The sequence below is a fragment of the Sesamum indicum genome, linkage group LG6, assembly GCF_026168435.1.
Source record: "Sesamum indicum cultivar Baizhima isolate 11 linkage group LG6, ASM2616843v1, whole genome shotgun sequence".
Taxonomy (NCBI): Eukaryota; Viridiplantae; Streptophyta; class Magnoliopsida; order Lamiales; family Pedaliaceae; genus Sesamum; species Sesamum indicum.
Window position 1 is genome coordinate 15,462,003 of NC_142662.1, and position 17,903 is coordinate 15,479,905.

Here is a 17,903-nt window from a genome sequence, read left to right on the forward strand (position 1 = left end):
GCATATGGATTTAGCCTTAAGTAGTTTGTCTGCTTTGTTCTTTATGGCTTGGCTTTTTTTCACTCCAAACATCCTCTTTTTCTATTTCACGGGTTTCATGTCGGGATCTACATTGAGGTGGTGAATGATGACGTTAGGAGAGATTCAGTGGAGTTCCCCCATAATCCATGAGAACACTTCCTCATTTTTTTGAGAAATTGAATCAAGTGTTCTTTGATGGAAAGTTCAGTGCAATGCCCATCGTCATTATCTGTCCTTCCTGTTCCCATGCAAGGTCAATTACTTCCAATTCATTTATGAGTTCTACTCTCCTCTCTCTAAATGTTTTCCCCGGCACTTCCTGGGGGGGGGGGGGGGTGTTCCCTTACTTCATGCCCCATGTCTATCATCATTCTTTTTGCAATCTCTTTAAAGTGTTTGCATAACATTATCTTGCCATCCATCCCATCTCCTGTAGCCTCGCTAATGCTATCTGGGGTAGGGAACTTAATCTTTATTTAAAAGGTGGATGCTACAAGTTGGAAGAGGTTTAGGCTTGGTCTTCTTAGGATGATGTTGTAAGTAGATTGATCCTTAATCACAAGAACTTTAACCATTTATGTGGACTAGTTTGGATAAGACCCTAAAGACAATGAAATGTCACTTCGCCTAAGGGGTTGACCACCTCTCTTCTGAAACTGGTGAGTAGGGTGTTAACTTTCCGCAGTTGAGCATTGTTACTTCCTAGCTGGGCAAATGTTTGGTAAAGAAAGATGTCTGCGTAGCTCCCAACTATCCACTCACACTTTCTAGACCCAGAAGTTGTACAGTGTGGGTGAGATGACTGAGGCATCATTGTTGTGGTTTCTCCGAGGATCCATGTCTTCTGAGATAAACGATACCTCCTCTTGCTTCTCTGAGTTAACGACATGGACCTCCATGTGTGGGGCTTTCTAGTGGCTCTATCTAGATGTTTGAACTAGTGCTTTTCTGGCACTGGAGGAGTTTTCCCCTGATGGTACCCTGAAATCACGATGATGAGACCTGTTACAGGGTAATTCTCACCATCGAGAGTGTGGGTTGAAGTCAACTCTTGAGGTGGTCCACTCGACCCTTGTTGAATTGGTGTCCTAATTAACTCTGATTGACATACTCCTTCAAGTGGTCACCCTAAATTAATTTTTCTATCACATTCTTTAGGTGCTGGCATTTCTCTAATGCATGCCCCCTATCACGGTGGAAGCGGCAATGCTTATCAGTTTTTAGCCTCTTGGGATTATCCTTCATTTTTCAAGGCCATTGGTTAATCAACGTTTGTGTTCTTCCACCATTGGTATTTCTTCTCTAGTGGAATCAGAGGGTTGTAATGCATAAACCCAGTGCGAGGTAAGTGCCAACATTCTTCCTTTTTCTTCAACTTCGTTACCCTTCATTACCCTTCCTCTTAGCATAAGAGGTAGGGTCAGTCTCCTTATACTCTTCTATTTTGATATACTTCTACCATTGGAGGAGTAAGTCCTCTAAAGTACTAGGAAACTTCCACGCTATAGTTTAGGTAAACCTTTCGTTATGCAAGTTTTGTTAGATTATGCTGGCGAACAACTCGTGGTTGAGATGCGGCACCTCGTGTATTGCCTCCACAATCTATGGATGTAATCCCTTAACCACTCATCTTCCTTTATCCATATGATAAAAATATGTGCAACAATTTTTGGGTACTTTTTTCCATAGAGAAGTGATGCAAGAAATGTTAGATCAACTGCTCGAGGCTGCAGATAGTTCCGACGCGCATTTAATTGAACTACGTAGAGCACCAACTAGAGCTTAGTGCAGAAGATATTGCAATAGGCGACACAGCTCAAATCACAGTAGTAAATCTTCGAATAGAAAATTTCTTAGTGTTTTTTTGGATATTCCAAGTTGTTGTATTCCGAAAGGTTTGATATTTTCACGCCTACTGGGAATGCCTAAAAAAGAATGGGAGGGGGATGGGAGAAAAGGTTGTCCTTTGGTGGAGCTAAGGCCAAGGTCAGATAAAGATCCTCTACTCCCATTAAGGGTATCGGTTTGAAGGCTTGTCGCAATTTAGGGGAAGGGGAGAAAAGGTTGCGCTTTAACGAAGGTAATGCCATTGGCAGATAAGGATCCTCCACTCTCATTGAGGGTATGGCAGGGAACGGTTGTCGCAATTGGGTGGGGGGGAGGTTGTTCTTGGTTATAAGCAACTTTAGGTCCAGAGATTCTGCTATTCACCTCTTCCCGCCTTTGCTCATCCCCCTCGAACTCGAAGATGATTGTCGACTTCGATGCGGAGAAGGAGGGGGCAACTTCATGACGTGGTTAGCAATGAATTGGGTTGCCTGTGCAGCCACTCAAGTAGATACATCACGGATTAGAGCTAGTAAGGCTTCCTGCGTCAGTTATCATCGTCTCTTGAGGTGAAACATGCGGGAGGGATGATTCTCTCTAGGGTCGAAGCAACATTTTTACTCACAGAGAGGTGGGGCTTGTCCATGAAGAGACAGGTCTTGCCCAAAAGGATGGTGGGACTACTCTATGAAATGAGGCTGGTTCACGGGGTCGTGGGGCTACTCCATGAAGTGGGGCTCGTTCGGGGGGTGGTGGGGTTGTTACACTCTATTCTCATATGTTTTATGGGCAGGACCCACCACCTGAAAGTCGCGAGCTCGAAACCTGGTCTACATTCTCATGTGTTGGGATATATTCTCAAAGACGATGCCAATGATATGATAGTAATTTGAGCTACAGAGTTAATGCGAAAATTATCCTCAATATGCTAACACTTCTCAAGTCTAGTTTTATAGAGAAAGAATGTTTTGTATATAGGGGTGTATTAATTGTCTTGTCAAATGAATAGTGACCTCTTTTAAAAAAATAATATCTTGAGTATTTATAATAGAGTTGAGAATATTAAAGTATGATAAGATATATATATTTATGGTGTTATTTTCAAGTATAAAAATTACTTTTATACATTCATAAATAATTTAATGTTACCAGTATATCCATCAATTACTACTTTAGAAATAATAATATTAAATAGAATTTTTATTTTTCGATTGCACTTAAAATTTAGGGATAATTATATTTACATCCCTAGATCTATGGTCTATCTACACAAACTATTCCTATCTTTTAGATAATTAAATATACACCCACCAAAATATCGTTATCACTTACACAAATCACCCCTTATTTTTTTAAAAAATTACACATGCACTCCCTAAACATGTTAGCATCATTACACAGACTACTCCTATTTTTAGCTGTTAGGGGTAGTTTCTATAAATATGTAAAAGATAAAGATGATTTGTATAAATAGATTGTGAGAAAGAAAGAAAAGGCTTTCCTTCCCTACTATATAAGATTCAGTCTAGAATGCCTAGCGAACTAGAGACAAACAGTTTGAAACCAAAATTGACAAAGCAAATACATAGGAATAAACAATCAAATAGTTAGTTATTTTTGTTTTATTAAAAAGTAAATCAATAACATATAAGAGAGTTGTTATACAACTCTCGATCAGAACCAATTACCAACCCACTTCTTTACAGCAAGAAGGGCCTCCCAGTTCCTGTGCCCCCAACAGCAGGAGGTCAAGGACCCCCCTCACAGGCCGATTAGGAGGTCCCGCCCTAATGGCTATCTAGTCTAGAGTGTTTGTAGAAAGGTCTCCAAAATGTCTAGTATCGGATAGCAGGGACCCTCTTGGAAGAACAATAGGGTGTCTCTTTCATAGATTTAGTGATGTCGGATGAGCTCCCGGTGAACTATCGTACCCCAGTTATCGCTGAATATGATGGTATTACTAACCCCTAGGAACACCTCTCGCTCATTGAGAATGCAACCCTTCTATATTGATACAAGGACGGGATCAAATGTCATTTCTTTGTTACCACCTTTGCCAGAGCGACCTAACAATGATTCAGTAAACTGGCAGCGGTGGCGATAGGAAACTTCTAGGAATTCCGGTCCCTTTTTTGCACCAGTTCACTACAAATAAAAAAGTTTCAAAATACTGAGTTGAGTCTCTTTGTTGTATGACAGAAGGAAGGTGAGCCTTTGAAGGAATACCTACAAAGATTCAATTCAGCTGTGCTTGAGCTGCCCTTCACTACCTTTGAGGTTAAAGCTAGCGCCTTTTCTCAAGATTCCTAGATAGGGACTTCTTCAAGTTATTCGCCAAAAAGCCCGTTTCAAAGTTTGATGCTTTCTTAGCTCGTGCCGCAAAATTATCAACATGAATGATGCCCAAGCCTCTAAAAGGGAGATTCGTGGAGAGAAAAGGAAAGAAACAGAGGAGAGCCCCGCTAAAATACCCAAAATTGATTTTCGAGATAAAAAAACCACCTTTTCAGAAAATAAATGCTGGTGTATAACCCATTGAATGTTCCCATCACTTAGGCCCTCATGGCGGTACAAATAAAAAGCTTATTCGCGTGCCCGAAATTAGCTAAGGATGGTTTCCATTATCCCAAGTCTAAAAGATTCCATTGTTCTCAAAATGCCTGTGGTCACACTACGGAAGAAACAACTTATTCAGAACGAATATTTGCAAGAGTATTTGTGTTGGGAAATGCCTGATGGATGAGGCCATATCAAAAGCTAGAAACTAATAAATTGAAGGCAGTGAAGGATTGCAGCCCGAAACACCTTCCAAAGAAGGCACCCAGTATTATGCCAGGAGGAAGGGCTGAAACCAGTGAACCCCTGGCGCAAGGGAGTTATACGAATCATCGCGGCAAGACCTATTGGGGGCAATTCACACCATGCTAGAAACGCGCAAGTTAAGAAAGCACACGACATAACTGTGAATGAGGTCCTGGATGTGGAAGCATTGGATGACACCCCTCTCATTCAATTCGGGTGAGGAGAGTGATCTGGACCTAAAGGCATCTCAAAATGATGCTTTGGTCATCACAACACTATTGCCCAATTATGAGGTGGGATGGATCTTTATATATTCAGGCAGCTCAGAAGATATATTATTCGATGAAGCTTATGACTAAATACAGTTGGGGGATATCCCTAAGAAACAGTGAATACTCCCTGTATGGTTTCGTAGGCGAGGTGGTGCACCCTTGTAGCATGATCTCACTACCCTTGACCTTAGGAGCTGGGTCAACTCGAAAAACTTGTTTGTTAAAATTTCTAGTGGTGGATGTACCTTCAGCCTACAATGTCATCTTGGGAAGACCTAGCCTTAATGCTTTTCAAGCTGTGAATATTACACAGAGGTTGTTCGAAAAAGGCGAAAGAGGAGCACAGATAAAGTACCCAAGGAAAGGCCCCTAGCAAACGAGGGAAAGACCTGGTGTTGGCGGAAGAAACTTAAAGAGGAAGGAGGGACACCTGCCAAAGTCCAACCAACTAAGGAGTTATTGGTCATAGAGCTTATACTGGGAATTCGGCGAAAATTACCCGAATCGGTTCCAAAAGGAAGATGCAATTCGAGAAGTAATCCAATGCTTAGAATATAGTATAGATATATTCGCTTAGACCCCCCAATATTTGAAAGTGATCGACCCAAGCCCCTTCTTTTTGTTTTGGGTGTGAAGCAGTGTCAAACTAAAGTACCAAACAAGCATTAGCTCTCCCTGAAAACGAGGTGATCCAGGCGTATCTTCTAGTACGGCTACCTTGTTATGACTTCTTATTACTCATTAGCTCAACATATACCCCAACACCAAGCAGGTAAAGCAAAAGAAAAGGCACTTCGAAACTAAGAATGACAAAATAATTCAAGTTGAGGTAGACAAACTGATAATAGCATGGCACATCAAGGAGAAATAGTTGCTTGAATGGTTGTGTAACATAATCTTGGTACATAAGCTAGAAGGAAAATTGAGGATGTGTATTGCCTTTAGGGATCTTAACAAAGCATGTCCAAAGACTGTTATCCCTTGCATCCAATCAATGAACTGGTGGGTTCCGCATCTGAATGTGAATTATTAAGCATGATGGACGCCTCACAAGGATACCACCAAATTATATTAGCTCCTAAAGATCGAAAAAGAGTCAATTTCATTACCTCTACTGGCACATTTTGTTATGTAGCAATGCCGTTAGGCTTAAAAAATAAAGGAGCCACCTATTAATATTTAGAAGATAAGATATTTCGACCACAACTAGGGAAAAACATCAAAGTCTATATGGACGACGTATTAGTAACGAGTAAAAAGACTGAAGACCACATTGTAGATTTGGAGGAAACATCTCAATCTTAAGAAAATATAGACTAAAGTTCAATCCAGGAAAATGCACATTCAAAGTACGGGGAGGGCATTTCCTGGGATTCATGGTAACATAAAGAGGCTCTGAAGCCAACCCCCTCAAGGTCAGGGTTATTCTTGACATAAAGGCATCAACCAATGTTAATGAGGCACAACAGTTGACTAGAAAGATGGCTGCACTCAATCGCTTTATCTTAAAGATGTAGAGAAAAAATTGCCCTTCTTCAAAATATTAAGGAAAGCAAAGAACTTCGAGCGAGATATTGGTTGTCAACAGGACTTTAAGAAACTTAAGGAGTATTTGGTAGGGCTCTCTATGTTGGTAAAATCTTCACTTGGGGACACCTTCTACTTTATGTTACTTATACTCAAGTAGTTAGTTCTGTCCTCATTCGAGAGGACGAGGGAAAATAGAAGAATATATACTATGTCAGAAAGGTACTAAATTGAGAAGAGAGACGTTGTATCCCATAAAAAAGATGGCCCTAGCGTTTATTATCACAGCTAGGAGGTTACGCCCTTACTTCCTTTCATACCCGATGGGGGTAAGGATGAATCCACAATTAAAGCAAACCTTGGGTAAGCCAAACACCTCAGGACGATTGATAAAATGCGCGGTAGTAATTAAGCGAATATGAAATTTCATACTTACCATGAACAACTATTAAAGCCCAGGCTTTGGCGGACTTTGTCTTCGAGATGACAGGGACACTCTTGGAATACACTCCAAAGACAGAAATATGGTTATGGTTACTCCATGTAGATGGATCAACCACCAAGAAAGTGGTGCAGGCATAGTCATTGCCTCGCCTAAAGGAGAAGATATGGAGTTCGCAATCATATTCAAATTCAAGGCCTTTAATAATGAAGCCAAATATGAGGCGATCGTGGTAGGCATGAGGATGGCACACGAAGTTAGAGCTAGACACCTTGTATCGTGCTCAGACTCACTATTAATAGTTAAACAACTACAAGGAACTTACGACGCTAAACGAGAGAGCATGGTTCAGTATTTGAGGCAAATAGCAAGCTAAAAAAGCAAGGATTGAAAGCTTCCAGCTTATACAAATCCAAAGGGAAGAAAATCTTAAGGCTGATTGCCCCTCCAAACTAACAAGCACCTTGGAAGATTGTAGAACCAGACAAATTACTATATAACACCTACTAGAGCCAAAGGCTCCCTTGAACGTCCAAGTGATTTGCTTAGTGGAGGATTGCGAATGTTTATGATTCGACGGTTGGAAAGGGGACACCTTCTTGAGAATAGGTGGGACGTAGCTAGGCTTAAAGTTTGACCCACTGTTTTCCTACGGTAGGGGGGGTATTTGTATAAGAAATCATTTACACACCCCCTGCTCCGGTGTTATCTCAACAAGTAGCAGCACACATGCTTAAGGAGATACATATAGTAGTTGTTGCAAAGCGCAAAGTTTAGTCTTTTCAGTCTTTGTTCTTTCTCTTTTGGTTTTGGTGAAGTGGGTGTGCAGATAATAGAAAAACTTGATGCGGGAATTACCCACATGTGTTATTATGTATTCATCCAACGACTCATAACTCGCATGATACAAATTTACATGGGTAGCATCACTAGCAATAGATAATATCATTGTAATTATAAACCGAATAATTGGATCAATGTTCATAACTCAATCATGATTGAAATTGCTTTGACATCATACTCCTGAATTATTAATTTCCAATGCTGCAGTCTTATTTACTTAATCATCCGGTTTATCACATCCACTTACTTGGGACACAGTCAACCCTAACATGTTTAATTGATGTTTTATCTTAATATCGAATTTCGATTTTTATATTCCATAGTGTTATATTTTTTAATATTTTTCGTATTGCATGTTTTAATTTTATGAGAATATAGAGTTGTGCGAATGTCTTTTACGTACTCTAAATTTTTGAGATTTTAGATTTTTTGTATGACTTGTGTCTATATAGATGTATCCGTCCATCATAGTCTTTAATTTTTCAAATTGAGAAACCCTCCATCCATAACTAACTAATATACTTATATGAATCAATCCAGTTATCAATTCCGTTATGGCTTAGAATTTTAAAAAAAGTTTGTCTGGACGAAACTTTCAAGGCAACGTCAGAATTTTAAAAAAGGTTTATCTGAATAAAAAGTTCAAAACAACAGTTGAAAAGACAAAAGTAACATGTGATTGAAAGATACATAATATAACCGTGCAAAGCTACATATAACTCAATAGTGATGAGAATGGCTGTAAATAGCTTCCAAGAACAGCACAGCAACAGATTGCTTTGAATAACAGGCAGAAGACTAAGGATAGAAGAAGTTGCTGTTATTATTCTAAATGACACTAACAACTTCTTAGTCAAAGAACGTTTCTTCACAAAGTTGTATTTTTCTTTTCGTCGTTCTTGGTTAGTAGACGCAGTTGTGTGAAATTGCTAGTTCAATATTGTTGCTTTACTAGCCGTTGGGAGGCAGTTAATAAATTGCTTCTTCTTCCCTTTCTATATATCAGTTTGGTGAGTTGATATACAGAGTGAAATTTGTTTCTTGAATCATGAAATTAGAAAATCCATTCTTCTCTTCTTCTTGACAAATAATCTAAAAAATCAGAACCATCTTTTCCCCAACGTTCGAAAAGACAAATCAAGAAAATATCGCAAAGAAGGGCCGTTGTTACCCACTCCTATGGTCAATCCTCAAACTCCTCTCTTGCAAAATGTTTGTATTTATAGTTCAAGAATAGTAGAAAACTGTCCAAGTAATCGACAAGTAGTCTTGGAATCGGAATTTATTTGGGAAGGCAATCCCCTTGAATTCCCGGATGATCATAAAGGTGTTGAATCGGAGGATGGTTGATCGGCCGGTGAAATTGATTGATGGTGTGATTGGATGAGGTTGCCGAAGAAGGAAGAGGAGAGTGGTGGGGGTGGGAGAATGATGAAAGTTGAAGAACAAAAGGGCTTTATGAGAAGAAGAGAAAGAAAGTGTTAGGGGGCGGAAGGAATGTGAAGCGAAAAGGGTTCAAGAAATGAAGGTGGAGTAAAGGATGAGACGGCCTTCAATTCATACATCCTCTACAGGTTTGTTCTTTAATCCTGTTATTTTCTCACTTCTGATCTGTTTCCACATTGTCTTGGGATTGTGTGCTTGCACTTTTGGTGAATCTCCAAGAAAACTGAGTGTGATTATTAATTGCTTTGATTAAGTATATGTTGGGTTCGCGATGCTGCTTTTTAACTGTAACTTGTTTGTTTCCTTCAATTTAATGTTTCTTAAAAATTTGTCACCACCAACCAACTGTTCAAGAGGCAGTCCGCCATGTTTGATGGTGTGTACTCTTGAGAAACGTTGTCTAAGACAAATGTGTAATTTAATGCCAACAATTTGAAGTCTAACACCATCTGAGTCAAAAGAAATTTGTTTACTACTACGGATCAAATGGTTACATTAATTAGTTTCTTGAAAATTAGTGTGCTGGTGGTTGTGATGTTACTCTGAAAATGTTATACATGTGCATCAGTATGTAATGTGGCTGATCAGCCGCCTTCATTATTTTACTGTCCCTTTGTATAAGGCAGGAGATAGATATCTATATAGATATAGAGTCGAAATCTATCAGTATTTGGTCGACTTCCGAACCAACGAATTATTTTGCGTACTAAAATTATAGCATGTGGAGCTGAAATCATCGAAAAAAATTGATCGTGCACTTGTGATTTTTTCAGGAAAATAATCCTTCTATAAGCTTGTCTTTTCTATAATTGTTCAATTTCGTGACACGAATTTTGTTTTATTTTGTTGAATGAATCAGAACATAATTTCTTTAGCAACAGTCTTTGCGATTTCCTCTTCGTCTTAAGTTTTTCTTTGTTTTCAGATTTTGCTTTATACACCTTTCTGCAAAATTCCTTAGATTATATTCCAAGTATGATTTTGTTGAAAGCTAAACCTTTTATGAAATTGTCATCTCCAAACCTATGTTTCCTCAAGCTTGTATTTTTTTTAAAATAGAAAATGACTTTGTTAAGCTCCCCACTCACTTTTATTAAGAAGATAAAACAATTTCCTTTCGTTTATCTTTGTCTGTGTTGTGGAATGAACAAAAAATACTGTTTCTCTAAGATTGTCTTCTCTAAAATTTCTGTTCCTCGAGTTCTTATTGTCCTTATTTTTCTTTAACAACTCTCCACAACTTTCAAATTTCCTATTGGTCTTAAGTTTTCTTTGTTTTCAAATTTTCCTTTCCACAACTTTCTATGAAACTCCATAAATTATCTTCCCAAGATGATTTTGTATAAAATTATCATCTCCAAAAAGCTAGTGTTTTCTCAAGCCCTTTTTTCTTTCTCTTTTTAATAACTTATTAAATAAAATTACTTTTCAAGCTCCTCGCTCTCTTTTTCTATCAATGATATCATTTTTACTGGAAAAAAAAAAATTCTTTCTTCAATCTGTCAATGTAGTGTTGAATGAATCAAAGCAGTGTTTCTTTGAGCTTGTCTTATGTGAATAATCTCTAACCTTTTAACTTTTTTCTGTATGACGACTTGCTATTCTAAATAATGTTCCGTATATAATTTTTGTGCAGAACTTAATCTTCATCTAATTACTCCTGTTTTTTTGTAATAATCCATCTTTTCTTAATCCTCTCTTTTTTCGTTAAAGATAACAAAAGATGAAATTCATTTATCACGTCTTTTTTTTTCTATCAAATGACAGAAACATTATTCTTTTCCTATTCATTTTATGATTTCTTTCTTTTTAAGTTTTTCGTTCTACAAGCCTTCCTTTTCAAAATTATTCAAGGTATAGATTTTGAAGGATTAATGCACTATATAGATTTTGAAGGATATCTTCTTGTAGGGATTTTTCCTGTGGATCTTGTATCTGTTCGTCTAGATCCTTGAGATGAGAAGTCCTTGTTGGTCCTATTCTCTGTCCAGATTTATATGTTCTAGCTTTGGACTTAGACCACCATGATCTCTGCCAGGAAAAGGTTCTTCTTGAGCTCCTAGGGTGGGAGTCATTATTTTGCTTCCTCCTTTTCCTTGGCTCGCTTGATTTTCCTATAATAGTTGAAAAATCGTTGTTTTCACAATAGAGAGGAGTTCGTTTTCATTTTACCTTTCAGTCTTTTCATGTTTTTTTGGATGAATGCTTGATAACACCAATCTCAGTTTGTCTTTAAGGAAAGACATTCTTCGTGCCACTGAGTCTAATTGTCCTTCAGGTTCTTTGTATGACTGGATCAACATTTCCCTCCATGGACTGCATATCATTGCGAAAAACATTGGAGCTGCTACTTCTGTTGCTACTCCATTCTAAAAGAAATATTTGCGAAACCAATGGATATATTTATCTACTGTGCAAATACTTTTTAGTTCAAGGCTGAAGAGAGCGTGTTCATATTCTCTAGCCTTTTCTGCTCTACTTCCTTCGAAGTATCCATCTCCGATGAAATATATTTTGATAAGTCTTCGTAGCTGGTCTGCAATCGCACCTTTCGAATCTCTGGCAATGATGCTGGCTTTGGTATCTTCTAGTGTATTATCCCATTCGATCTTCACGGATCCCTCTAAGCTCAACTCTATAAACTTTATGATTTTCCTTTTCGAGCTTTAGGGTAGTTGTTGCTATCTTGGCTGCAACCGATTTCTTAGTATTTCGAAAATCGATAATATCCAGGCTCAGTATAGCGTCATATGGATTGTAAGGGCTGGAGCATGGTCCTTACCCAAGGTGAATCTTGATGGCTGTAACTCATTTCTCAGTATTTCAGAATTTGATAATATCCAGGTTTAGTATAGCGCCTTTTGGATGTAAGGGTTGGAGCATGATCCTTGCCCAAGGTATATTTTTCGGCACTTTCTTTCGATTTCTATCTAGATTTTCCTCCAGGGTTCCCACAAATGTTGGAGTGACATTAGTGTGGAAATTCACACTTTCTCTCATCAGTTGGTCCTGTGTAGGATCATTAGAACATGTACTTCCCTTCGGCGGTGGTAGTGCTGGAGTGATTTCATTGGTTCGTATATTAACTAAATCCACAATCCCAAGTTGGGAATAGGATTCCGTTAATTCTTATAGATCTGATAGATCCGCTCTTTTGTTACCTTCATTATTTTATAGATATGATCGATGCGATAATCAGATCTTGTCTGGAATCTCCGTGGCCTTTGCCTTCTGATGTAGAAGAAGTAGTGTTCTAAGGGCATCCCTGATTTGTTCTTGTCTGGATTTTTTGGGCTCTCTTTAGATCTGCAATTTCTGCCTTCAAATCTGTGTGGTCTTTGTGTAGATCGGGAAGGATCTTAAGAACCTCGTCCACCTTCTGGCCCAAGGATTCTATTTTCATAGGTCCATTGTCTTTTGCATCTCGCTCAGATCTTGGGAGATCTTTGATAAATTCTGCTCGAGTTCTTTCCAATCAGTCATAATTAGAACTGAAATTATGTAGCAATTTACCCGTTCTGCTTCTCCTGGCTGGGATTCTACCATGTATTTCAATGTAGTGTAGACGCCTCACTGCATTTTCTAGTAGCACTTGTCAAACATCAAAATTTCTCAGCCATTTTTTTTTTCTAGCGTGAGAAGTTTTGGATCAATCTTCTTGGTACCGTTGTAACACTAGTCAAGAATTTTCATGAGAAATATTCCCTATTTTCAGAATAACTCGAACTTTCGTTCGATTCCATTTTCTGTCAAAGAATCTCTTCTATTAGTGGATAAATAATATCAAAATGTAATATAATTATATATTTTTTCAATAAACCAGGCTCTGATATCATTTTGGTGAGAGCATGGATGAAAAATTAGAATTTTAGTGTAAATGGACTAAAACAACTCTTTTAATATCTGCACAGGGGTAAAAGTGTCCAAAATTCCATCTGTGGTCCTAATTTAAGCGATTCTGCAAGTTACTGTACTTAATTGGAAAATGCTTAAACATAATGGACTAAAATTGAAACTTATTAACCAAATTAATCTTTTTCCCATATATCAATTTTAACATGAACATAGCTACTAAAACATATATAAATAAACCCCAAAAAATCTAGTGACACAAAAAAAAATTAACAAATTTGATAGCAAAACATATATATATTACTACAACCTACACAATCAAAATATGTTTTTCATGAAATTCTTCATAGAAAAATCAAAATTCAAATTATTCAATAATAGCATAAAAATGGTTGACTTAAGTATAGGAAAATAAACAAAGGCAAGACAAAAAAAAATTTGAGAAATAAAAGAACAAAACTTATAAACAATGAAATAAAATTATAATTAAGAACATTTTATAAAAAAATCTTAATAATTGTAGTTATTATAAGACATATAATAATTATTTTATTAATACTTAACAAATTATTACTTAATTTTATATTCTAGAACAATTCAAAATTTGTAACATGGTTATAATTTTTAAAAAATTAATTAGTCCCGTAAATTTCAAAAAGATCGTAATTTTAGTCCTTCGCACAAATCTGACCGATTTTTGGATAATATTATCCTTTCGTAGCTTTAAAATGAGCAGTTTACTGAATGCATTCTAATGCATATTTTTATACATACTCGCTTAGAATGGTATCAGAGTCTAGGTTTATTGAAAAAATATATGATTATATATGATTATATTTATCCACTAATGTAGGAGACCCTTTGAGAGAAAATGAAACCGAACGAAAGTTCGAGTTACAATGATAACAGGGAATATTTCAAGATTCTAGAAATACAAAGAAGAGACAAGTGTTACAACGGTCCAAACAGGATTGATCCAGAACTTCTCAAGCCAGAAAAAAAAAAAAAAAGAATGGCGGAGAATTTTTGAAGTTCAACAAGTGCTACCAGGAAATGCAGTGAGGCGTCTACACTCCACTGAAGTCCATGGTAGAATCCAACCATGAGAAATAGAATGGGTAAATTCCTATATAATTTCAGTTCTAAAAATTATGATTAAAGGGACTACTGACTGGAAAGAACTCGAACCGGGTACATCGCAGATCTCCCAAGATTTGAGGGAGATACAAAAGACAGTTCAAGACTATGGACATAGTATGAAAATAAAATCCTTGGGCCAGAAGGTGGACGAGGTTCTTAATATCCTTCTCTATCTACACAAGGACCTCAAAGATCTTAAGGGAGAAATTTCAGATCTAAAGCTCTAATGTTCTTCGCAAAGATATGCAGTCCATGGAGGGAAATGTTTATCCAATCATACAAAGTACCTGAAGGACAGCTAGATTCAATGGTGCGAATAATGTTTTTTCTTAAAGACAATCTGAATGATTGGTGTTATCAAGCATCCATCCAGAAGAAAATGAAAAGACTGAGAGGTAAAATCGAACTCCTCTCTGTTGTGATAACAATGATTTTCCGACTATTATAGGAGAATCAAGCGAGCCAAGGAAGAGGAAGAAGCAAAATAGTGATCCCACCACAGGAGTTCCAGAAGAACCATTTCCCAGCGGAGATTATGTTGGTCCAAGTCCAAAATCAGAATATACAAATTTGGACAGAGAACAGGACCAACAAGAGTTTCATCCCAAGGATCTAGACGAACAGATACAAGAACCCCAACAAGAAGAACTTTCAGATTGGTAAATAGGATGTTCAGAGAGCAGATTGGAAAGTCAATGGAGGCCTATGTGGATGACATGCTCGTAAAGAGTTTGAGATCCAATGACCATTTGATGCACCTGGAAAAAGCGTCCGCTATAAGGAGGACCAATGGGATGAAGTTGAACCCGGCTAAGTGTATGTTTGGAGTAGGTGGCGGAAAATTCTTAGGCTACATGGTTAGAAAACGAGGGATAGAGGCGAACTCTGAAAAGATAGAGGCTATCATGAAGCTAAAATCGCCGACAACAATCAAGGAGGTTAAAAAACTAAAGGGTAAAATCGCATCTCCCAATCGTTTTATTTCTAGGTCAGCAAATCGAAATCTACCTTTCTTTAATGTGTTGAGGAAAGCCAAGGAATTTTAGTTAGCCTCCTTCTTCAGCTTCACGGATTCCTTCTTATGAGGCACGGCGGGTTTCACAGCACCATCTTTTCTGGCCAAATCATTAACAGTTTCTGCATAGTTATTGCAAAATTTTGTTATCTTACCAATGCTGTAAAGGGCAGTACTCAAGAAAATTAAAAAGACAATGTTGGAAGCTTTGATTAATTGGAGTTCTTTCTATTTTTTTTCTTTAACCTTGCTGTTGTTTTTCTCTTTTGCAGCTTGTGCATTTGCCAGCAATTGTGCGCCAAAATTCCTGAAATCAGAAATGACGGTCAATTCTTCTGCTACTTTTATCTTTTAACAAAACAAGAACACACAAGCACACATGTGTGAGTGGGTGTAAAGAAGTGAAACCTTGTTATGGGGCGGGCGATCAGATTTTGAGGCTTCCCCTCAACAGTTGGTGCAGTTACGAAGTTTCCAAAATCTCCGAGAACTCGCCGATTTCTGCCTTCGGCATGACCGATCTTATGCTTCCCTCCTCCAACTGATCAAACACAAGAAGACTCATCATAACTTTGCTGATAAAATGGGATAAGTTGTCAAGAATTCAAGTTAAAATGTCCCTCGTATGAGAATAGATCAATATGAAGGGAGGGATAACACCAAAGCAAATCCAAGAAGCAGAAGTCCCAAGGACTAATTATGCATCAAATGAAACTAAAACATTGTATCTTGTAATAATTCAGATCGGAACACAGAAGAATCAAGGAAGTCAACAATTCTACTCTATCCCCAGGAGAAGAAAATTATCAAGAAAGGCAATGTTGATAGCCCAAATAGAAGTCTAGAACTCTGTTCTTGCGGTAAGGATCACAAAACAAGTATATACGCAGCAAATCCATAAATAATTAACGAAATGCCTGGTACGAATTAATATCAACGGATCATAAACTATTACAGGAAATTCATGCATAAACCTCAATTTAAATGTCCGCAAAATACATGGAAAGAAAACTTAACCTAAGAACTTTTAAGCATTGATCAAACCTGATGAACAGAATATAGGCATGGAACAAAACAAAATGAAGATAAATTCTTTACAATAATATGCAAATAATAAAATCATTCTGCTTTTCTTTCCCCCCAAAGGAAGAGGGAGGCAAAAATAATAGCCCCGCAAACAGAAAGAACTACTTATTGAGAACGGTTTTTATGTTTAAAAGAGCAAGAATTTTGTAGGATCAAAAGCATTCCATGTCATAAAGAATTTCATCTTAGCCAAAGTTCAAAACAAGAAATGAGACACAGCTGCTCTTCACCATCGCTAGATAGTAATAGACGAATCAGCAATGGAATAAACAAACAAAATTCAGCAACCCGCAAGATAGTCTTTGCACTGTAAAGAAAAGGAACCGCACTAGAATCCCTTCAAGAATCACATTGAAACACCCTTCAATTCTAACAAAAAAATGGATCAGAGAGCCCAAAAACCCAGAAATGGATCAAACCTGATGAACAGAAAAAACACAGAAATCTCTCTTCAAGATTCTAAACAAGAACTGAATAAGCAATGGAATAACACACAAAATTCAGCAACCCGCAAGATAGTCTTTGCACTGCAAAGAAAAAATACCCCACCAGAATCCCTTCAAGAATCACTGAAACACCCTTCAATTCTAACAAAAAAATGGATCAGAGATCCCAAAAACCCAAAAATAGATCAAACCTGATGAACAGAAAAAACACAGAAATCCTCTTCAAGATTCTAAACAAGAACTGAATAAACAATGGATTAAACACACAAAATTCAGCAACCCGCAAGATAGTCTTTGCATGTAAAGAAAAGAAACCCCACTTGAATCCTTTCAAGAATCACACTGAAGCACCCTTAAATTCTAACAAAAAATGGATCAGAGAGCCCAAAAAGATTACACAAACAAAGAAAATATTTAAAGAAAATTATAGTGGCGTGTGCTAACATATATCATTCAAAGATAAGCATTAATCCTCAGTTCTACCTCTATCTTGCTCCGGAACTACAGCTCTAGAAGCCATCACATAACCTGATTCCTCTTCTTTCTCCAACCCTTCTTCTTATCGTTGATTTCGGGAACCCCTCCAACAAAGACGACAGAAACACCAAGAGATCACCGCAGTTCGCCTCACCTTTCTTTTGGGTTTTCAATCGCCACAATTCACAAACAGCCCCTCCCTTCTCTCTCTCTAGAATTCCCTCTTTCTCTCTCCAAGATTATCTTTTTCTCTACCTTTTCTGTTCGTTCTTGTCAGAAAATAGTGATGAAGAGGAGACGGAGTAAAGGCGGAAGAGCGTAGTATATAAAATGTGGGCGAAGTGGCGGGACGCCTCTCTAGCGTTAACGGTCATATTCTCCAGATTTGAATAGGATCCGTTGGATTACTGAGAATGAATGGTTCTGATCAGGTTTCTAGTTCAGTTTTATGGGTTTGGATAAACCTTTACTAGCCGTTAGAAGGGAGAACAAGTCGAGCCTTCAATTCTCATTTTAATTAATTTAATTAATGAGTTGCTCTCTTTCTACCTAAATTATGGAAAATTATTTCTTTTGTTTTTGGGCATCAAAACCATATTTTAATTATTTTTTTGTTAATTTGGAATTTTATATTGAATGGGTTTCCAAAGTGATTAAACATATAAACTAATTAATTTCGGGTTGTTCTTTAATTGTTGTCTTAGGGT

General features: G+C 37.5%; 1 protein-coding gene across 1 annotated transcript; it reads right to left on the reverse strand.

The window, feature by feature from the left end:
* Positions 1–15,012: 15,012 nt before the first annotated feature.
* On the reverse strand, positions 15,013–17,502 carry LOC105164410 (G2/mitotic-specific cyclin S13-6-like). The gene is made up of 4 exons (XM_011083058.3): positions 17,203–17,502; positions 15,596–15,728; positions 15,434–15,494; positions 15,013–15,309 (listed from the first exon to the last, which is right to left on the reverse strand). Exons 1-4 carry the CDS (start codon positions 17,237–17,239, stop codon positions 15,271–15,273), a joined length of 270 nt encoding a protein of 89 aa, XP_011081360.1. The 5' UTR covers positions 17,240–17,502; the 3' UTR covers positions 15,013–15,270.
* Positions 17,503–17,903: the final 401 nt, after the last annotated feature.

What these genes read in the sequence shown, in the direction of transcription:
- LOC105164410 (XM_011083058.3), bottom strand. Translation starts at nt 17,239, where the DNA reads ATGGCTTCTAGAGCTGTAGTTCCGGAGCAAGATAGAG. An exon ending in AGTTCCGGAGCAAGATAGAG is followed by an intron (nt 15,729 to 17,202) that starts GTAGAACTGAGG and finishes GTGTTTGATCAG; the next exon opens with TTGGAGGAGGGAAGCATAAG. An exon ending in ATCGCCCGCCCCATAACAAG is followed by an intron (nt 15,495 to 15,595) that starts GTTTCACTTCTT and finishes TTCTGATTTCAG; the next exon opens with GAATTTTGGCGCACAATTGC.